Here is a 19679-nt window from a genome sequence, read left to right as displayed (position 1 = left end):
GAAGTTTTTTCCTGTGAGGATGACCAAATATAGGTTGCCCAAAGAAGTGTTAAGACTCTTTCTCCTTGGTGACAGTCAGAAGCCACACAGACTTGGCTTGGTCTGGGGCAACCAGCTCTAGGTGGCCCTGCTGGGCAGGGGGCTCAGGCCATGAGGACTCCAGAGGTTCCTGCCAACTTCAACCTTTCTAAGGCTCTGTAAAAGTTGATCTCTCTCTTCTGTGCAGCTCCAGGCCTGCCTATAGACAAAAAAAGGCTTCTTTAAATTAAAAAAAAAACCAAAACTTCTGGAGCCTTCAGTCAAAGAGTAATTGGAGGAACACCCACTGGCAAGCCTGGAAGCAGTAACACTGACTGGCATTTCTAATCCTGATGCAGTGCACCTCTCTTCACAGAATATGAGTTATTGATTCCCTTTCAGGACTGAAACAGCTGAACACCCTCGGTGTCATCGCTGCTTGTTTTTAAATTACCAAGTAATGTGCCATGTGAAGGCCCCAGCAATGCACCTGCACCTCTGGTGAGGTGTGAACTGGCTGCATGCCAGGGGAATCCTTCACAGCAGCAACCCCTCAGACTGCACCCGTGGCCATTATGTGAAACACTTGTGCACTGCATGCTACAGGATGCAGGGCTGTTGCTAACACAGCTTGTGTCTTTCCTGTGCACCTTGCCCAGCTCCCGTGTCTGCACGAGGAAAACAAGCACCCACCCGAAGGGAACTCCATGGGTTACACCACACTGCAGGCACAGCAATGGATTCCAAAGCAGACACAAACACGCTTTTCCTGAACTGGGCATTGCAGCAGCACCAACAGCAAGGTCTCAGCATCCAGCAGAGATCAACTCCCCAGGATTTTAGGGGTAACCCCAGCTGAGTCCCAGGCTTCCCCCCTTAATGTGCTGCAAGGTAAACCTGTCCCAGTTTAAAACAAAAGCTTCTAAAGCATTTCAAGTCTGTACAACACCGAGTGCAAGCTAAACACACTCTCTCAAGTGCAGCAAGCATCCTTGGAACTCAGCACACTAAGCACCAATTTGAGTCAAATAACACATTCTTATGTACAATTCCCTGGTCTATGCAAGAGGTAGAAACAGAATTTTACACTTTTACAAGAAAAAGATCAGTTCTCCAGTAAATCTCTACCTATGGCTAATCACTCCACTTTTACTCACACCATGAATTACATTTCTGCATTGAGTTAATTCTGAAATCTAAACCAAGAAGAATCAAATTACAACAGCTTTGAGCCAAGCACTCAACAGAGGCATTGGTTATTACTGGGCTGTAATTCTGAATTATATTGGCTCATCCCACTGATTTTCTCCATATCTGCACAGATCCACTTCTCTAGAACCTCTTCCATGAAGAAAAAAGGAGATACAGCCATAGAGAGGTTCTGACATATAAAAAGTATTTTAAAACACTTCAGAAGAGGATTTCACCCCTGGTCATTGTGATGTCCTGTACCTCAGATTTGGGAAGTTACATTTATCGGAAAATTTACAGTGTTAAAAGGGTACAATTACATTCCTAGCAAAAGCATGCTTGCCCACCACCCAGCAGGCTGACATTCAGTAAATTCACTGTACAAATACCTCCAAGTAGTACCTAGTCATACCAAGTATAAGATGGCATACTGAAACATTTTTACATTACAAGTAAATCTATTTACCTTGCTTCAAGAGTTAGTTTTACTTCTGCAAAAGCAAGAGAGCACACTGTGCAACCAAAATACTGTATCTGGATGAACACATAACTTCAGATGTCGTCACCCCATCATGAAGTATCTTCATTCCATCTGTATTTATTGAAAAATATTTACATATAGGTCACCGTGCTTTAACAGCATCTTTACACAAAAGGGTTAATGAAGAACACCACACTAGGATGGGGGAAGGGTGGTAAAACGTCTTTTGGAAAGTCAAGTTTTTCCCAAGCTGTCTCAAGCCAGGAGAGCTCTCAGGCTGAGTGTGCCGGAGTCCCGCAGTGCGTGCGCCACAGATCCACAGCTTTGCTGACAATGGCGTCCGTGTTGTCCTGAGGAATCTGCAAAAGATCAGGGCAAGGTGCCTGCTCAGAGCACTCCATTCAGACTGCTTTGTTTAAATAAAGACTTTGAACTTCCAGTTCAGATTTTATCTCTTTATTAGAAAGAAAACAAAAGTAGAATCCCATCTCCCTGTCCTCTCATCCTACCATCCCTCTGTCCTGCACACACCATATTACATCCAGGTTTTGGACAAACAGCTTGTATTTCCAAAATGCTGACAAGCAGGCAGGCACCTCACACTTCACACATCCCTGATACCAGGCATGGCCCACACTGCCTATCCATGACCACAGACTGTGTCTCATGTAACTCACCTGGGTTACACTGGGATCCTACAGCCCTGCTGAGACACCTCATTACTGTTCAGGGTCAGGTTCATGATCCCATCCTCACATCAACAGAAAACACACTGAGTCTACAGATTTGCACTCAGGCAAGACACAAAAAAAAAGTACCAGAAACCAGCCCTTCTAGAAGCCTCCAGAAAAATTAACCGAACCTGACCTGCTCTTACTTTCACAGAAAAATCCTTTAGTATCACAAGAATTGTTAATTCTGTACAAACATAGACAATACATTCCCCAAGCCTAAAAATCACTTAATTCTATGGAAGCCTTAACTCCTCATAGAAGAAATTATTATTCTCATTGCTGAGCATTCTCCCTTCACCTCAGTACTGCTACACTGTTCTCAGTAATGGAATAATAACTTTTGGTACATCTGCAGCAGGCAAGCAATTCAGGCTGAAACAGTTATAAGCTATAAAAGGTAATGCAAAGCATAATTAGAGTACTTACATTTTCCAAAAACTGTGTGATCTTTTCTGCAGAATTCAGTGCTATTATTTTCATTTTAAAGGTTAATAATATCTCCACAGCAACAAACACAAGAATCTTGCAGGATCCACTTATAACTTTGTCCCAAACTCTACAAGAAAGTGAAAAGGAATAACTAAACATTATTGCAATGTTTATCTGCTTATTTCTCTGCTAGAACAGCCTTTGTACAACCATCTCTATCCAGAATATTTTTCTGAACAACAGCAATGTACTGAATTATTTGGGTCAGGATAAATAGAAGACATTTTATCAACTCCTCAATCTGTACAGAGCAGAGGGATGGCAAGCAGTAATTGGAATGTACTGATATGGTGTGTTGCTGTTTAGAGATTGAACTGTTTACAAGCTCAAGTACAAAAAGCAAAACTTGGCTTAATAGCCTGGACTGTAACAACTACTCTACTGGACTACACAGCTACCTGAGTGTGTGGTAAAGATGAGAATTTTTCCTAATGCAAAAAAAAAAAAAATTCATTAGCATGCCTAATAAAGATACTCTTCAATCAGCTAAGTTGCTAAAAATTCAAAGAAGTGTAATAGCAAACTACTACATCTGAAGCAGGTCATTGCTGTATGAGATACAAATATGATCTATCAGCAGGATATAGTCCATGATGTTTAAATTAGGCACAAGGAACAACTATTAAATCTTCTAATCCATCCCACTGTGCACAGACACTCTCAGAAATACCTAGGCACTCCTACCTCTCGTGTGAAATCATACCTGGACCTCCTTGGGCAGGTGTCCAAAGGCTTCAGCAACAGAACTTGGATGAATATTAAAATGGATCATCACTACCAAAACCTACTATTAGCCTGCAACAATTTGAAATCATCCCTCATCCAGCAGGTCTCTCTCAGGACCAGCTCAAGAGACTCGGGATAAAAGATTACACAAAACAGTGTGAAACCATCTGTCAGATGGCAGCTTCTGTGGGCTCACATTATTTTTAGTTCTTGAATTTTAAGAGCTGTGTCAGAAAGAGTTTCTGAGGATTACAGTTCTTGCTCCTTCTGGGCACTTGTTCAAAGTATTTCTCCTCCCAAATAAAAATATGGGGAAACAAAGATCACACACTGTCCTCCATAATTTCTGAATATAGTAACACTGACTGAAAAACATCTTCTGCAGCCCATCTTCAGATTTGGATCTAAGGGTGTGCTCCTTCCAGGGACAACTCATTTTTGTATGACCTCTCTCAGAAGAATTTGCCCTTCAGCTCAGAGCGCCAGGAGAGCACAACACAGGCATGACATGAACTCTGACAGCTGAGCTGAAGTGGAGGATCACACTTTTACACAAGGAATTAAGAGGGGAGAGCCCAGCCAAGAGCAATGAAGGTGATGAAAGGAGAGGAAAGGTGAGAGAGCTTGGACTGCTCAGCTTGTAGAAGAGAGGGATCTGGCGAATCTTATCAGTGTTAACCTGAAGGGAGAGCACAAAAAGGGTGGAGCCAGGCACTTTCCAATCATCTGAGGCAACAGGCACAAACTCAAACATAGGACTAGATTTTAACTTATAACAAAGAAAGGAGAAAAACAAATGTGTAGATCCTCAGGACTATTCTCAAAGCAGAAGGAAACAAAAAACCCACAAGGACAGATTGTGGGGGCAGGGGGGGGGGAAGGCACAGCCAATTTCTTTCCCCTTTGCAATTTAGTTTTAATTCCCTGTCTTGCTATGATTGAACAATTAGTATAATCCCCACAGGGACAGGAACAACACACAATACAAGATCAAAATCTTACTGCTTCATTTGTGGGTCAAGCATCCCAGGACAAATGATCACTGCAAATATTACTTTGCTGTTGAAGTCAGGTCTAGGAAGCTTTAAGCAAGGGTATGAGAAAACTGAGACAACAGCTCTGTTCCACACTGTACAGGTCACTCCTGTTTACTTGTACAGCATTTTCCTTCCCAAACACATCTGTTTAGAACACAAGAAAAACTTCCCCATGTGTTCCATATGCATCAGAACTGACAATTACAGAGAGTAGCAGATCTCAAAAACAGGAAATAATTTTTAAAGTTCATATCAAAGCTCATGTTAATTTGAAAACAAACTTACTAATCCTATTATAAAATACCCGGTCTTCTTTCATTATTTTGCTTCCAATTCTTCTGACTTCAGCCTCCATAATTACATTAGGTTACATGCTATGCTCAGAAAACACTCTATTGTTTTCCTGCATTATTTAGTCTGATTCCAGAACAAACGTTCTAACAATGGCAAAACAGATGCAGTATCTAAATCACCAGTGTCTTCACAAATTTTGGAAGATGGTGCACAGCAAAGTGCATGAATGAGATGTCAGCACTAACCAGCTGTGTCTGCCACAGTATTTTTTCCTTAACATTTCCAGCTATTGTTACACTCAGTAAAACTCCACCAGTAACAGTTATTGGGAACGATTGTGCAACACTGCGATCAACAGTCAGCACCTTGTCTGTACCAGCAGAGCCAGGAACAACAACATAAACTGTCAAAAATGGAAAAAAATCACAGCAGTTTCAAGGAAATATATTTTCTGATGATCCTATTCTAATACAGCAGTCTTTATACATTGTGTATACACAGGTGTCCTGCTTTCACTTTTTTAGTAGCAATCATTTAAGATCAACTTTACTGCAAATTTTTACCTGTTCTTTGATACTCCTGGAGAGGGGGAAAGTATAAGAGAAACATCATGAAACTGTACCTACAGCCCTACACAGGAATGCAGAAAAAGAAATACATATTATGAACAAAATTCACTATGTTTTGTGTGACTATCATCCTCTGTAAAATACAACTGTTCGATTACCACAGGAACACTCTTGCAGGTGTTTCTTGAACAGCAAAGCAGTACTGACAACCACAAGGAAAAATAAAAAGAAATGGGAAGCTATAAAGGCAAAGACCATGCCAAGGATTATGCAAATAAGACCATTTACTTTAACTGAGCCTCTTCTATAGACAACATAGGACACTCTGTGTGCACCTGTGTGTGAAGGGATGCCATTCTCCAGGCACTCTCTGAGGTTCCTGCAGCACCACAGCGCAGTAATACACAGGAGGCATCACAGCACTGCTGCTCTCTCTTTTTCTGATACATTACCATTAACCTCAGTTTTTCCCTACGCTGCAGGGTAAACATACTCAACTTTATTTCCTGGTTCTGCTCCTCCAGCCACCCAGATAAGAGACATCTAAAAAGAACAAATGCTTTCTCCTCTGCCTGCACCTCTGGGTGTCCTTCCAGAGGGAACTGGGCATGGAGGGACCTGATGAGGCTCACACAAATCTCACCCTGATCTATCATGATCTCATGCCCATTCATTTGCAAACCTGGGAAGCAGCTCAGTGAGACAAAGGCAAACTGAATAAAGTTTCTCTGTAGTAGCAGCCCACATGCACATTCTTATGTCCTCCTGCTCCACAGTAAATTTAAGACATTTTCCATATTTCTGTTGTTTCTATTAACAAATTACTTACATTTTTACAACTAAATGTAATTTATGCAGGGCATGGAGATCACAGATGTAAAACTACAGAATTATATTAAGACATGAGATAGTGCCAGTTTGAAAGTCAAAAGATTTCAGGAGAATGACAAAATACTTTGCCACTAGCAAGTTGCCAGAGACTAATAACCTAACAGCAGCCAGCCAATGCCAAGCCTTCAGTGCAGAGTACAAACAACATTAGGCAGGGGCCTGACATGTAGGCGGCATCATTAGGCCATAAAAAACGCCTGGCTAATTCACAATTACACTGCAAAGCTGCACTGCTTCTGCTAAATCATCTGGGCTGACAGTGCCAGATTAAACTGGGAGCCAAAGGGACACTTTTCCTGTTGAGATGAGCCACAAACAGGACCCCAAGGTTTAAGAGTAGCCATGTCCAGCTGAGGGCCCTCACAGCACCACTGGAAAGCTTTCCACACATGGGCTTACCAAACAGATGAGCAAATATGCTGCTGCACAAATCAAACAAACAAACAGGGCAATGATGAGTATGAAAACAAAGGTGTGATCCAGTTCTCTGTCTCAGAGAGAAACACACCTTTCTGTGTCTCTCAAACCTCTGCTACAGGCTGGTTCATTTTCCAGAAAACACCCTGTCTATATTCCAGGTGGGATACAGAGTCTTTGGAATGGTCTGTTCCTCCCTTTCACCAATGTGACACCTTTAAGAAGTTTGTTAAGAAGCTCATCACATAATATGCCAAGTGTATTAGACACTGCATAAGCTCAAAGCAAAAGTTTCCATGTGAAACCTGTCCATATGTATTTTCCAAGCCCACTTACATTAAACTGATACACAAATTTTACCTATGGTGCAACTTGAAGTGTGTATAAAACAGTATTTATACTGAGTAGCAGTGCCTGTCAGGCACTGGTATTGTGCAACTTCATCCCACCATTATCAGGTATGCACAGCATGTACAAGTTTTGTACACCTTAGAGAAAACCAAACAAACACAAAAACCAATGAATTTTAGATTTATCTGCTTGACAGAGAAGACTACAGTTCATAGAAAGCAAGCAGCCACTCTAAGAAATGCAGTGGTAAATCATAAGTGAAAATAAATCATGAAAGACTGTGTTCAGATAATCTCTCACTTCACAAGAAAGTAAGTAAAATTCACAGGAGAACTGGAGACCTTCAAACCTCAGCAGTTTCAACACTGACATCTGGATGCATTTCAGATAAGCACTGGGGCTTCTAGATCCTAATCCAAACTGAGTCTCCAAGCATTAATTAAGTTCATCTGTCACACACTACCCATGAAGTATGTTATTTCCTCAGCGAATAAGGCCATTATGATTACAACTGAATAATTCACAAACCTAAACTGCCAAGAAAAAGTGCACTTTCATCATGTTCCCACAAGAACTGTAGGGAAAAGGGATTGTTCTGCGTCAGAAATACCAACACTGAAATTTGTTTTTATTCCAGAGTGATAGAAAAAGCCAGAATTTTGACCTTTTCCAGGGGGAAAAAACAGTATTAAAAAATTTCTGGTAATCAAAATATTCTCATGTCAGTAAGGTAAAACAGCATATGGAAATGTTACAGATGCATACTGATTCGACAAAATATTTCATGTAAATAAAACTAAATCAATATTATAGTCAATTGAAGCCAAATATTATTGCTAGATGAAATACAAAAATCAAAATTCTTCATCTAGATTTCTCCTTTTACACCATCAGGATGACATAGCTCCACTGAGCTTTCAATTTTCAACAGAAATTTAAAAAAAATCTCCATCTTTCGAGAGCAAATCTGCTCTGATACAAATTCCTCCCTCAGCTCTTGTCCACAGCCGTAAGATCCAGTGGCAAAACTGAATCACATGAGCTCTAAGCTCTAAACTGTAACAAACATCCTATACTATGCATGCTTACATAATTTCTGCAGTCACAGAAGTAGTAAAAGCTTTCAATCACCACATCACACAAGCACTAGGCAGACAAGACTATTTTGGTGCCTTACAGGTGCTTGATGAGAAGAACTTGCCATGTAACAATAACCATGTTGCACCTAAAGGCCTCAATCCTTCACAAAATGTTTTTTTTCCCTCAAACATTATCCTTGACAATAATAAAACCTACAGAACCTCAAAGACCATGGTCCAACAAGAGCAGGGAGCATGATTTCTAATCTTACAGCTTGTTCCCTAGAATCTTCTTAAGGGTAAATAAAACATTTTTAAGAACAGCCATTTTCCACTTTCCTCCACAGAACATGAAGTACCAGATAAACAAACACTGCATCCACTATTCAGATTATTACCAACTTTACCACCACAAAAGCATTTTCTACAAAGCAATTTACAAAGCACTGTTTCCATGCTAGGTTCCTATTCTAGCTACTGAAGTCCTGTGATTACCTCGAAGTAAAGTTTCTCTTGAACATTGTTACTTCTCAAAGTTTTTAGACAGCTGCAAATGACACCATTGTTTTCTCTGTGCCACATCCTGTTCAGCTATCAGCAACTCTTGTTAATGCAGAGAGATGTTTCTCTACATTAAGCTTGAATTTCCTGCTTTCCAAGAGTTCTCAGGCAGCAGAATCAGGGAAATCATGCAAGCTTCATTTCAAAAGCCCTTCAGTGAAGTGTCACACACAAGAATTTTTCCCTTTTAAAAGCTCAACAACCTGTTTGTAACTGCAGAATCCTGATATATCCTACAATTTCATTAACTTTGTAATATTCAACTTGCCTTAGTACTTTTTAAAATAAACTTTCTGTCATAGTTTAACCCCAGCCAGCAACTGAGCAGCAGCCAATCATTCATTTACTACCTCCATCAGTGGGATGGAGGAAAAATTGGAAGGGAAGAAGCAAGAAACAAATTTGTGGGTGGAGAAAAAAAGTTTCATAATTAAAAAGAAGTAATAATTTCTAAAAAAATTGTAAGGAAGAGAGGAAAATAAAACCTGGGACAAGCGATACAACTGAGAACAGCTGCCCACCACCCTGACTGATGGCCAGTGAGTCCCCAGGCAAATGCTCCCACCTGCCAAGCTCCTCCTCAGCTGAACTGCTGAGCATGACTGCACATGGAATGGGATATTCCTTGGGTCAGCTGAGTCAGCTGCCCTGGCTGTGTCCCCTCCCAGCCATGTTCTTGTGCACCCCCAGCCTCCTTGCTGGTGAGGAGCAGAACGATGCCGTGTAAGCACTGCTCTGCAGGAACTAAAACATCCCTGTGTTCCAAAACACAGGCCTATACCAGTACTCTGAACAATCTAACTCTATCCCAGCCAAAACCCATACACATTCCTAAAATCTTTTTCATGTAACACTAATGCAATATTACAATCACTCCCTAAGCAGAGATTTTTGTCCAAAAGCCCAAAAACTGACTACCACTCAGCTATGTAACCCTGACAGAGGGTTTGGAGCTCTGCATCCTCGGAGGCACTAAGTGTCCAACAGAATCAGCTCGTATACTTAGCTCCATTCTTTTTATTTTCAGTAGGTGAAACAAGCACACAGAGATTGATTATCTTGCATCAGTAACAAGGGGAATGAAATCCAATTTTATCATTTCCAAGTTAGCAATAAAGCTAATACCATAATCTTACAGATAAAGTATGGAAAGCTCTTTGCCTGATAGTGACAGAAAGCTGAAATGACTATACAGTTATAAGCAGAAAGAAAAGAAAAAGAACTTGCCTCTGTAAACTGGACTCAGGTAAACATCCTGCAAAACACTTTTTAAACCAAAGATCATAGGGGAGTTTGCTCATTGCAGAACATGCCTTCAGATGCATCAGCAGTCTGTTATCTTCAATGTTCAAATACTGCTCCAGAAATTTTGGCTGAGAAAGGATTAGAAAATTTTAGGTAAGTCACATCAGAATACCTTCATAGTTAATGCACACTGTAAGACAAGCACTGTCTTAACAAATCAATTAATGTAATGGAGCAATGTAACATATTAAAATAATGTACCTTCATTGTTTTAGTTGTTCCAAAATACAGGTGTTACCGACTTTTGCAATTAACTAATTATGTACTTAATCAAAGAAACAACCTCAGCTTCCTGAAACTGCTGACCACTAGCAGAACTTCCAAGATATGCAGTATTCCCTGGTGCAAGGATGTGCTTCAGAGCTTCAAGCAATGCAAAGATTAAACGTGCACTAATTACTGCTACCTTCACAAGTAAAATTGAGTTTCATTCACCTCAAACCGAATCACCTCAGCACACATCAAAAATATCTACACACAACACAGCAAAACCCAAAAAATCAATTCTGAGAGCAAATCCCTGTGCAGCCCATTAAAGGCTGGACACTGACTTACTGTTTAAAAACCCTAAGTATTTAAGGCATAAACATGTAATAATTTTCTCATCTTGTTTAAATTTTAATGTAACATAATACACATTTTCATAAATTCTTGGCTACCTTTATGCTTTGTCATAGTTAGGCAAACTGCTAAGGACTTCAACTGTCAAAGGCAGAAAATGTTTCCTTTGCCAATATTCTCACCTACTGAGTCTTGGCACATTGATTGTGTTACAAAAAAAAAAAAAAAAATAGGGAGGGAGACACTTGGCACTCTTCACGCCACATCGTACGAACACACACTTTGAAAATATTTCTTTCTCCTTTGAACTGGTATAGTTGAATGTACCACCCACAGATACAAGAGGTAGATTTAAAAATTATTTCTTAGTTCCAGAAGAACTAACAAGGGCAGGCACAATTTTCCTCAGCAAATTTCTATTCAGCAATTGCTGGTGCACATGTACTCGATATTTTTACTTTTTAGGACATTGTTCACTAAAAATTCCTTATCTGTTATGGCTTTTTGATGAATTAAAGAACTTTCATAATTTTGGTAAGTACACATTAAAATCAAAATTTTATTTTATAAATCAGGAAGACAGCAATTCAAAATTAATATTCTGTGATAGTGTTTAAATTGTCAGTGCTACAAAAAAATCTACTCCACTTCTTATTATAACTTGATCTGCAACATACTGTTTTTCTGAAGATGGAGTACTCTGCTCCATTTATAAAGCAAAACTGGGCTTTGTCTATCATCCAATGAGCAGCATGTGAATGCCAGAGATGCAGCCCAAAAAGTAGCAGATGTACATCAAGATGTTCTTCACTTTTGACATTTTAATCGTTTAAAGAAAAATTTCAAGTGACCAATTTGTGAGACATATAATTCAACTGGATACAATGTAAACTTCAGAGAAAAAAGTTAATTGAAAATTACCACATACCAAACAAAAACTATTTCTAATGTTACATTAAACAGGGCAGCACAGTCACAATGCAAAAAGCACTCCTCCCCTATTTTCAAAGTAGCTGGTGGAACAGAATCCAAGGGTGTCACTTCTGATTCTCCAGTTGTCTCCCTCTGTTAATGCTTTCTATGACTGCTTCTCCTTGCAAAAAAAAAAAAATCCTTTTTCCTTACCAGCTGTTGTAATGAATCTTTGTGCTTGCTGTTCAGCTGATTCACAAAACAACTGACAAGCCAATAGCATTCTATAGGATCCTCTACCATTTCCTCCATTGCTTTAGCAATAGCAAGAAACACTTCATCTTCAGGTTCCTGAAAAACAAAGCAAAAAAATTGATCTACAAAGTATTGGACTATTCTGATTTAAAGTATTCTTACATTCCTTTTCTCTGCTATTCAGGGAAAAAAACAGGAATCAACATACACAAAAAGCTGTTCTGACGTTCCTAAACAAGACATCGGGCAGCAGCTGCATGATGATGACAGATATCTATTAAAACAGAGCAAGTAGGACTTGTCTTGCTTTTAAAACCAAAATATGCTTCAGTGTATAGAGAGTCCTAAATACTACTGGGTTTGTGTCTCTGCCACACAGACTGCTCCCATACACACATATCCTTATTTGAACTCTCTGCATTCAGATGCACAAAACACTCAGCAGACTTCTGTTTGTTACTCAAACATTTCAAAATATTTAGATCAATCTGACATCTCTACCTCCCTCTGCCTCTACAATAAAACACGTGCACCACCATCAAGAGCAACCTCTCGTAAGTTTAAGGGGACAGTGACTGCACTGAAAAGAGAACAAATGCTTTCTGCAGCAGCAAAACAAACCTGAGTTACAGGAGAAATGACTGAGGCTCTGTTAAACACCATCGCTATGAAACCTCACCCCAGTCCTGAGAGCAGCTCTGGGATTCACTGACAAAACACTTGCTCAGAAGGCAATACTGCTCTAGAAGGGAGGAATTTTCAGCCCACTGAAAAAATCACATGCCAAAATCGAGGAAATTTATCTACTGGAAATTTGCAGGGTAGGATGGCCACATTCCTAGGAAATGGTAAGTGTATGAAAACATTCCCTCCTCTGACAAGAGAATGCTGCAGGCAATCCTCCAATTCTAAATATTACTGAATTTTCCATATCAAGTCTAACCTTTTTTTTAATTTTGAACTTTTCTTTAAGTACTTATGTCAAAATTTGCAATTACAGATGAAAATTACAAATTAAGCTGGGCTAGAGTGAATACGGATAAATTAACTACAGGACAAATCCACTTAGAAAGCTCTGTGGCTCCTTTCCTCATCTATTTCATGGAGAAAAGAAAGAACCACTCATTGTTTTTATCATTACACTACTAATTCACCATCACAACACAGCCTTGTTTAACCATATGGGTGTATACTGTGAACAGCAGAGTATGTGCACTACCTGAGAGAAGCCCAGATCAGTTCAGACTAAGAAAAAAAGGAGGACAGTACACTGAAGTCTAGATTTAAAAACAAATAATTCAGGTATTTGCTGCAACTTGCATTAAATTACAGCTTGTACAGGCTCTGAATTACCCTTGTTTCAGAAATGTAAGAACCTATGAGCTACAATGAGATGATGTCATTTCATGTCAGTGCTATAAAGAAACTGAATTGCCCCGGAGTACAAGAGGCTTGAAACCTAGCAGGAAAAAAGGACAACAGAGATTTTAAGGCATAAAATCTTACATAAGTACTTAGGGGAAGGAAAAGAGAAAAGCACTTTGACTAAAATTCTTTATTTTACACTAGTACTTGTCTGCTTTCCATTCACCTTACCTGCTCTATCTACAAGCACTTGTGGGGTGACCTGCAGTTCAGTTTCTCACTGGTTTACAGTTTCAAGTTCAATAAAGTACTGCATTTAACAGACTGTTAAAATCACCACTGACCAATGGAAAAGCAACGTTTCGAGGCAGTTTTCCTGATTCCAGCTGATGTATGCGTAGGAAAACATCAACCTGTGGGGTAGAATCATTAATAAAGCGAATCACACGGAGAGCGTGGTGAATGTCCCAGTACTGCTCCTTCCGGTACTTCATCACCAAAGCATGAGATTCGTGGTGAGGAGGAATGATTCCTAAACAAAAATAAATTAAATTTTAAAAATTAAAAGAAAAAATATAAGCAATTGTAAGGAGGAATCCTACTTTTTATATGTCTAGTTTTCAGTACAGTATTAGTTGCATATTTGTGCCCAGCTTCCATTTATTTTGAAAACAAAGTCACTGTAGAATGATTTTTATATACATTAGCTGTTCATTTTCTCAAATTCTACACTTTGTCTGAGATGACAGAGAATATATACATGCAACTAACTAATGCAAAGATACTGTTCACTGCAGTAATAATTACTTTACTGCCAGAAAAGTCTTTACTCACTGCACCAGAAATTAATTCTCCCTAAAATGACATTCAAAAACCACAATCAATCAGTTGAATCAATTAAAGATTAGAACTTAAAATGCCACATCATCACTTGTAAAGTAACATTTGTTATTTTCTTAGCAGAACACAAATACCTTTTCTAGTTTTCTGGGAGAAAAAAAAATTTAAAAAATATCTAAGTAGAAAGGCAAAGAAAATTACACAGCATCTCCAGCAGAGATACTTACCATTTCAAATTCAGTCCTTTCCCCTACCTGAGAGTCTTGCCATGCACTGATTTTCACAACAAAACTGTCACAGACTTCAACAGAAATAAAAACATATATACACCTAGGCAAAAAATGCCATTTCCCTATCACTAGTGGAGCAGGATTTTTCTCAGTGTAGAAACCCGTGAGAACAAAGTATTCTTCAAAAGTCAGTTCTGAAACAAGGTACCTGCTCCTTTTACCTCTCATTTAAAGAAAAAAATATTCCTGCCAAGTGTTACACCATGAAATGGCTGGGTTGAGGAACAAGCACATCAGACAGAAAATTATCTTTTCTTTTCCAGCTGCAAACCTGTCTGCATTTCAAAAGCTGGAAGAAAGCAAGACATTTTTCACAATACGCCAAAAGAGAGCCAACATCATAACTGTGTGTACATACTGCCAACTGCTCTCCTCAAACACAGAGGACAACCTTAGGCAGGCAAAACAAAGCTGAAACAACAGAGAGGTGCCTGGAAACCATCATGAGTCATTCTCAAACAGGTAGGTAACAGAGGCATTTCTGACACACCATGTCACCTGGGACATCAGCAAGCCTTGGCACATGTCTGAGAGGGTTTTGTTGACAGGACACACTCCCTTTTCTTAAATTATTAACATTATTTAGAGGTCACATAACACCCCCCACCAGAAATGGACTGGGCTGCGGTTCCAGCCATTTAGGGGGAGATATTTTGAACTGTCCTTCTCAATACCAGCTTTTCTAACAACTGCTAACACTGAAATGCAGTGTAAGGAAAGTCCCTGAACCTCTGTTCACCCAAGGCATGTTACAGAATAACAGCAGGAATACTTGAAATCAGAATATCACGAGTTTGAAGGGATCCACAAGGACCACTGAGTCCCCCTCCTGGCCTTTCACAAGACTACTCAAAAAAATCACACTGTGCCTGAGAGCAGAGCTCACTTCTTGAACTCTGTCAGGCTTGGTGCTGTGACCACTTCCCTGGGAAACTGTTCCAGTGCCAAACCGCCCTCTGGGTGAAGAATCTTATTCTGATATCCAACCCAAACCTCCCCTGAAACAACTTCATGCTGTGAAATGAATCACTCTGGGTTTAAAATACAACATACTTTTTAGAACCAGTATAACTTCCCATGCAGTTGATTCATAAGGTGTTTTGTGTTATCATATGATTCACAGATCCTTTATCTAAAGCAGCCCAAGACCTGGCTCTGCAGTGAGCCACAATTTTGCAAAGAGATGTATTTTGCTATTATAATGCTGGCTGAAGGATTCTGTACTGAGTTGCTTGTCCAAAACTCCTATGCTCTATTTCCCACTACTAATATTTTAAAGGATGCTGACTACTGCCCAGAATACAATAATATTGTTAATGGCAGAGCCTTTTATCAAGTAGGACTACTCTGTAAGTTCAACGCCAAGAACTTCAAGCTTTGTAATTAGATCTTGCCCCTTCTGTGCAGTGTTTATTTACTACCTTTGCCAAAAAAACCAGGAATAAAAATTATATTCCACATAATCAGGAATATGAAGCCAAAACTTTCAAAATGTAAAAAACTGGAAGGAGAAAAAATGAATTAGAAAATTAAGATTTTTTTTAAACCCCTCCTTGTCTCCAAGTGGACATGACTTTGCATCTAGTCAATGAATGTACTTGACCAGTTAGTGCAAAGCCACTAGTACTCTTGAATTAGTCATCTGACTAGTGCACTTCTAGGAAAATATAATCTATTTATGGTTTTTACAGTTTCTGGGGATACCATTAACTTGTCTTCAGCCTTGTATCTTCTTCAACGGCAAATACAATTCAAAGCCAGCAGCAAAGCCATAAGAAACTGATATTCTGCAGAACATGAAGCTTCTCTTTATAATAAACATGTATTCCATGCTTCACTCAGTCTAAAATTAATCAAAACTTTACTTCAACTTCATTGTCTGTTATTTCAGGAGCACAACTGAATATCTTATCAGATATAGATAACTTCTTATAAACCATATTTCAAATTCATTTCATAAATGTACTTGGATAGTGTTACAAAGTTAAATACAGAAACACACTCTGCTAGGCACATTTCAGCAAAGTTCTCAAAAACTTGTTTTATAATTGCCATTGGGCATCCAAGGTGGATACAAAAGGAGGCTAAATATGCATCAGTAGGCAAGGTAATACAGAATAATCCTGTCATTACTTCATCAAAGACAAAAAAAATTTAAAAAAGAAAAAAATTGCACCTTCCTACATTTTATATTCCATGTTATACAGATATATAACATTCTATATTCTGTGTTATACAGATACATATAGAATATACATTCTATATTCCATTCATACCTAGAAGCACTTTCCACACCAGTATACGATACATGGATGGAAGAGGAAACCTTTGACTAAATGTGCAAAGCTTCTCAATATCTGTAAAGAAATGCAAAGAAAAAAAATTCAGGACAAATTTAAATACAGTTACAAATAGGCTTGCATCTCTGACCCAGGTAAGTATGACAAACTTTAGTTGCAGATTGAAATTCTCTATTTCACCACATATTATCAACAAATGCTTTCACTGCTTTCACATTGGCCTGACTTACAGTAAAACTACTCCAGGTTTCATAAGGAGGAGACTGGACCATTTTTATAGGCATTTTGTAAAGCATGTCACTGTCAAAATAACTAAGGCCTTTTTAAAAGGGACAACATTTATCTTTCTGTTCTGCCAGAGATGTGGCACTCCTCAGGGACCAAAAGCAGTAACATTTTCATTGCTTTGAAGTTAGATGGAATTGACAGCATGAGATGATGCATTCTCAGATTAAAATTGCTTTCTCTAAAAATCTTTAAGTTTCTTGGGCACAGAGAATGAAAGAAGGAAAAAAAGAAGAAACAAGCAAGGTGACAAATCTTTGATAGTTTTAAAAATCAGATTTTCAGGTCTTTGAAAATCGAAGGTCAGCTAGCACTGACTGAGGAATTATTGGTGAAAGATGCAAAACTGAAAAAAGTATTAAGCACAGCAGGTAAGCATTATCTATTACTCCCTCCCCAGCCCCTAATCACCAAGAAATAGAGCAACTTGCCCAAACGATCATCCTTCAGCAGAATTTCCAGCGACTTCTTCTCTTCAACTCCACGAAACCCCACTTTTTCATAATACACTGAGCGGAAGTTTCTCTGAGAGTCATCAGCCATGGCTGATTCCTGCTGAAGAAACAATGAATTCCTCTGAAGACTTACAAACATACATTCCTTTTGCTTTAAGGTCAAGTAATTTTGCACACTGATATAAATTTACTGCCTATGTCTCTACAGTATTAATAAACCCTGCAGAATATTAAATCTTCCAAGATGTTTTTTGTCACATACTTACATAAACAATTACAAATGTAATTTATTCTAAACAAGATCTAAAGATGCCAACTTTAAAGACAAAATTAAGGGATTTTTTTAAATTATCCACATAGTATATTATGCTAAATTCCAAAAAGTTTTTTAAAAAACTGCTGGAGAACGACTTAAATATTTTATGCCATGCCCTGTACTTCAAAACCAACATTAAAAAGTACAGTTACAAGTCTGACAAAATTCTGACTACAAAAACCCTACTCAAGTAGAACTATTGCCCACATAAGTAAAATTATTAGGTTTCTTACTCACCAGTCAAGATAGTCAGAAGCAAGGACAAGCCAGAGCTGGCCTCAGTGGGACAGGGAAGGCTAAGGCTGGGTGTGTAGGTTTCTTCTTAAGTTGCAGATAGGAATTAAATGCTCATGTTGTTACCAGCTGCTGTAACAGCCACAGCCTTGAGCTTGTTATTCCAGCACTAAAACCAAACAAATGTCTCATCCCTGTAGTGGAGACAAAGGTAAATTCCAGTGAGTGCTCTGTGTATCAGAACAACTGTAAATGACATTTCAATTCAGCTCAGCCCTCTACCTATCAATTCTCTCTCCTCTTCAGGCTTGCAAACATGAGAAAGTTCTGTTTCCTAACTCCAAGGACTAAGAACAATCTTAACCTTTATCTTGTCCAGTGACAGCAGCAAAACTTCAAGAAAAATAATTTATTTTGACTAAAGACTGGTGAATGATGCATTGAGAAGCTTTATAGTTAAATTCTTCTTTTCCTTGCAGAACCAAAGTACACATCAGGAGCAAAGCACTTACAGATATAAACAAAGGCCACAATTTATAGAGAGTGCACACATTTAAATCTGTATCTCCAGAAGGCCTATTTGTGTTTCAAATTATGTCTGGTTTTAGTGCTTTGTAGGATCAGGGCCAAGATCAGACAGCAAAATACAAACCAGCAAATGACTGAATTAGTGCTTTCTGAGATAGGCCAAATATTATTTTAAAACCAGAGAAAAAAGAAATAAATATTACTTGCAACACATTCCAGTCCTGCACTATCCTTAAGAAAATGACTGGGATATTCATGTATGGTGTATTTAAGGGTCCACTGATCAGAGCACCCATTATTTACATTACAGCCATGTTTAAAAGCAGACTTCAGATGTGACAGACCGTCAACTACTTTTGAAAATTTTCAGATTTTTTTTGAGAATTTTCAGATTGTCAAATTTTTAAAAGCTGGATTTAGTAAGTGTTATTTAGAAAAATAGCTAAAAAAAAAAAAACAAACAAAACATGTCTAGCCATACCACTTGTGGAAAAATGACAACATACAGAACAGGAACATGAAACGTAACTTGAAAAATAACAGTAGGACCTATTAGCCAGGAATACTATTTTAATAATTTTAAACTAGCACTATAACAGCAGTACATTTTATTTATTCAGCAGTAAAAGGAGGAAGATAGTTTGTTTCCTCCCTCTCAACTTAGGATTTGTATCTCCATGTTCTACAAATGACCAGTATTCCAATCTTTACACCCTGGAAAAAGAAAGGGGGAAAACAAATCCTTAGCCAGCTCATTAGAAGTGTGCTGTACAGAAGTGTGTAATTTACTCGTCCTACCCTCAATTACAGCATTTTCGGCCTCACCAGCGGCTTTCCCGGTACCATTGAGTGTCCCTCCTGGGGGCAGCGGCGCCGCACAGGCCGGGGCTGCGGAGCCACCGCGCTCTGCCCCCGACCGAGCACCCCTCCCCGCAGGCCCTGCCGGAGGCTCCCCCCACCCGGCCCTACCTCGGGGCTCAATTCCCGGCCTCCGTCACAGTCCCAGAGGAAAACAAGGGCACATTTGGGCACGGGATCAATGCGCCCCGGGAATTCGGGAGCCTGCCCGAGGTGCCGGGGGCGGCGGGGGGAGCGCGGCGCGGCCCGAGCGCGGCGCATGCGCGGGCCGGTCCCGCCCCGGCGGCGGGCGGAGCGCTGGGGCTGCCGTGATGGGCGCGCTCCGGGGTCGCGGTGT

At 39.4% G+C, this 19679-nt stretch overlaps 1 protein-coding gene across 1 annotated transcript; it reads right to left on the bottom strand.

The window, feature by feature from the left end:
- Positions 1-1782: 1782 nt before the first annotated feature.
- On the bottom strand, positions 1783-19594 carry TBC1D7 (TBC1 domain family member 7). Its single transcript, XM_058040609.1, has 9 exons — positions 19454-19594; positions 17960-18150; positions 17383-17506; positions 16643-16723; positions 13581-13768; positions 11830-11967; positions 10066-10211; positions 2851-2980; positions 1783-2049 (listed from the first exon to the last, which is right to left on the bottom strand). The coding sequence occupies exons 3-9, from the start codon at positions 17492-17494 to the stop codon at positions 1963-1965; spliced, it is 882 nt and encodes a 293-aa protein (XP_057896592.1). The 5' UTR covers positions 17495-17506; positions 17960-18150; positions 19454-19594; the 3' UTR covers positions 1783-1962.
- Positions 19595-19679: the final 85 nt, after the last annotated feature.

Source organism: Melospiza georgiana, chromosome 1, assembly GCF_028018845.1.
Source record: "Melospiza georgiana isolate bMelGeo1 chromosome 1, bMelGeo1.pri, whole genome shotgun sequence".
Classification (NCBI taxonomy): Eukaryota; Metazoa; Chordata; class Aves; order Passeriformes; family Passerellidae; genus Melospiza; species Melospiza georgiana.
Note: the sequence above shows the minus strand (reverse complement) of the source record. Positions and strands in the feature narration are given on the sequence as shown.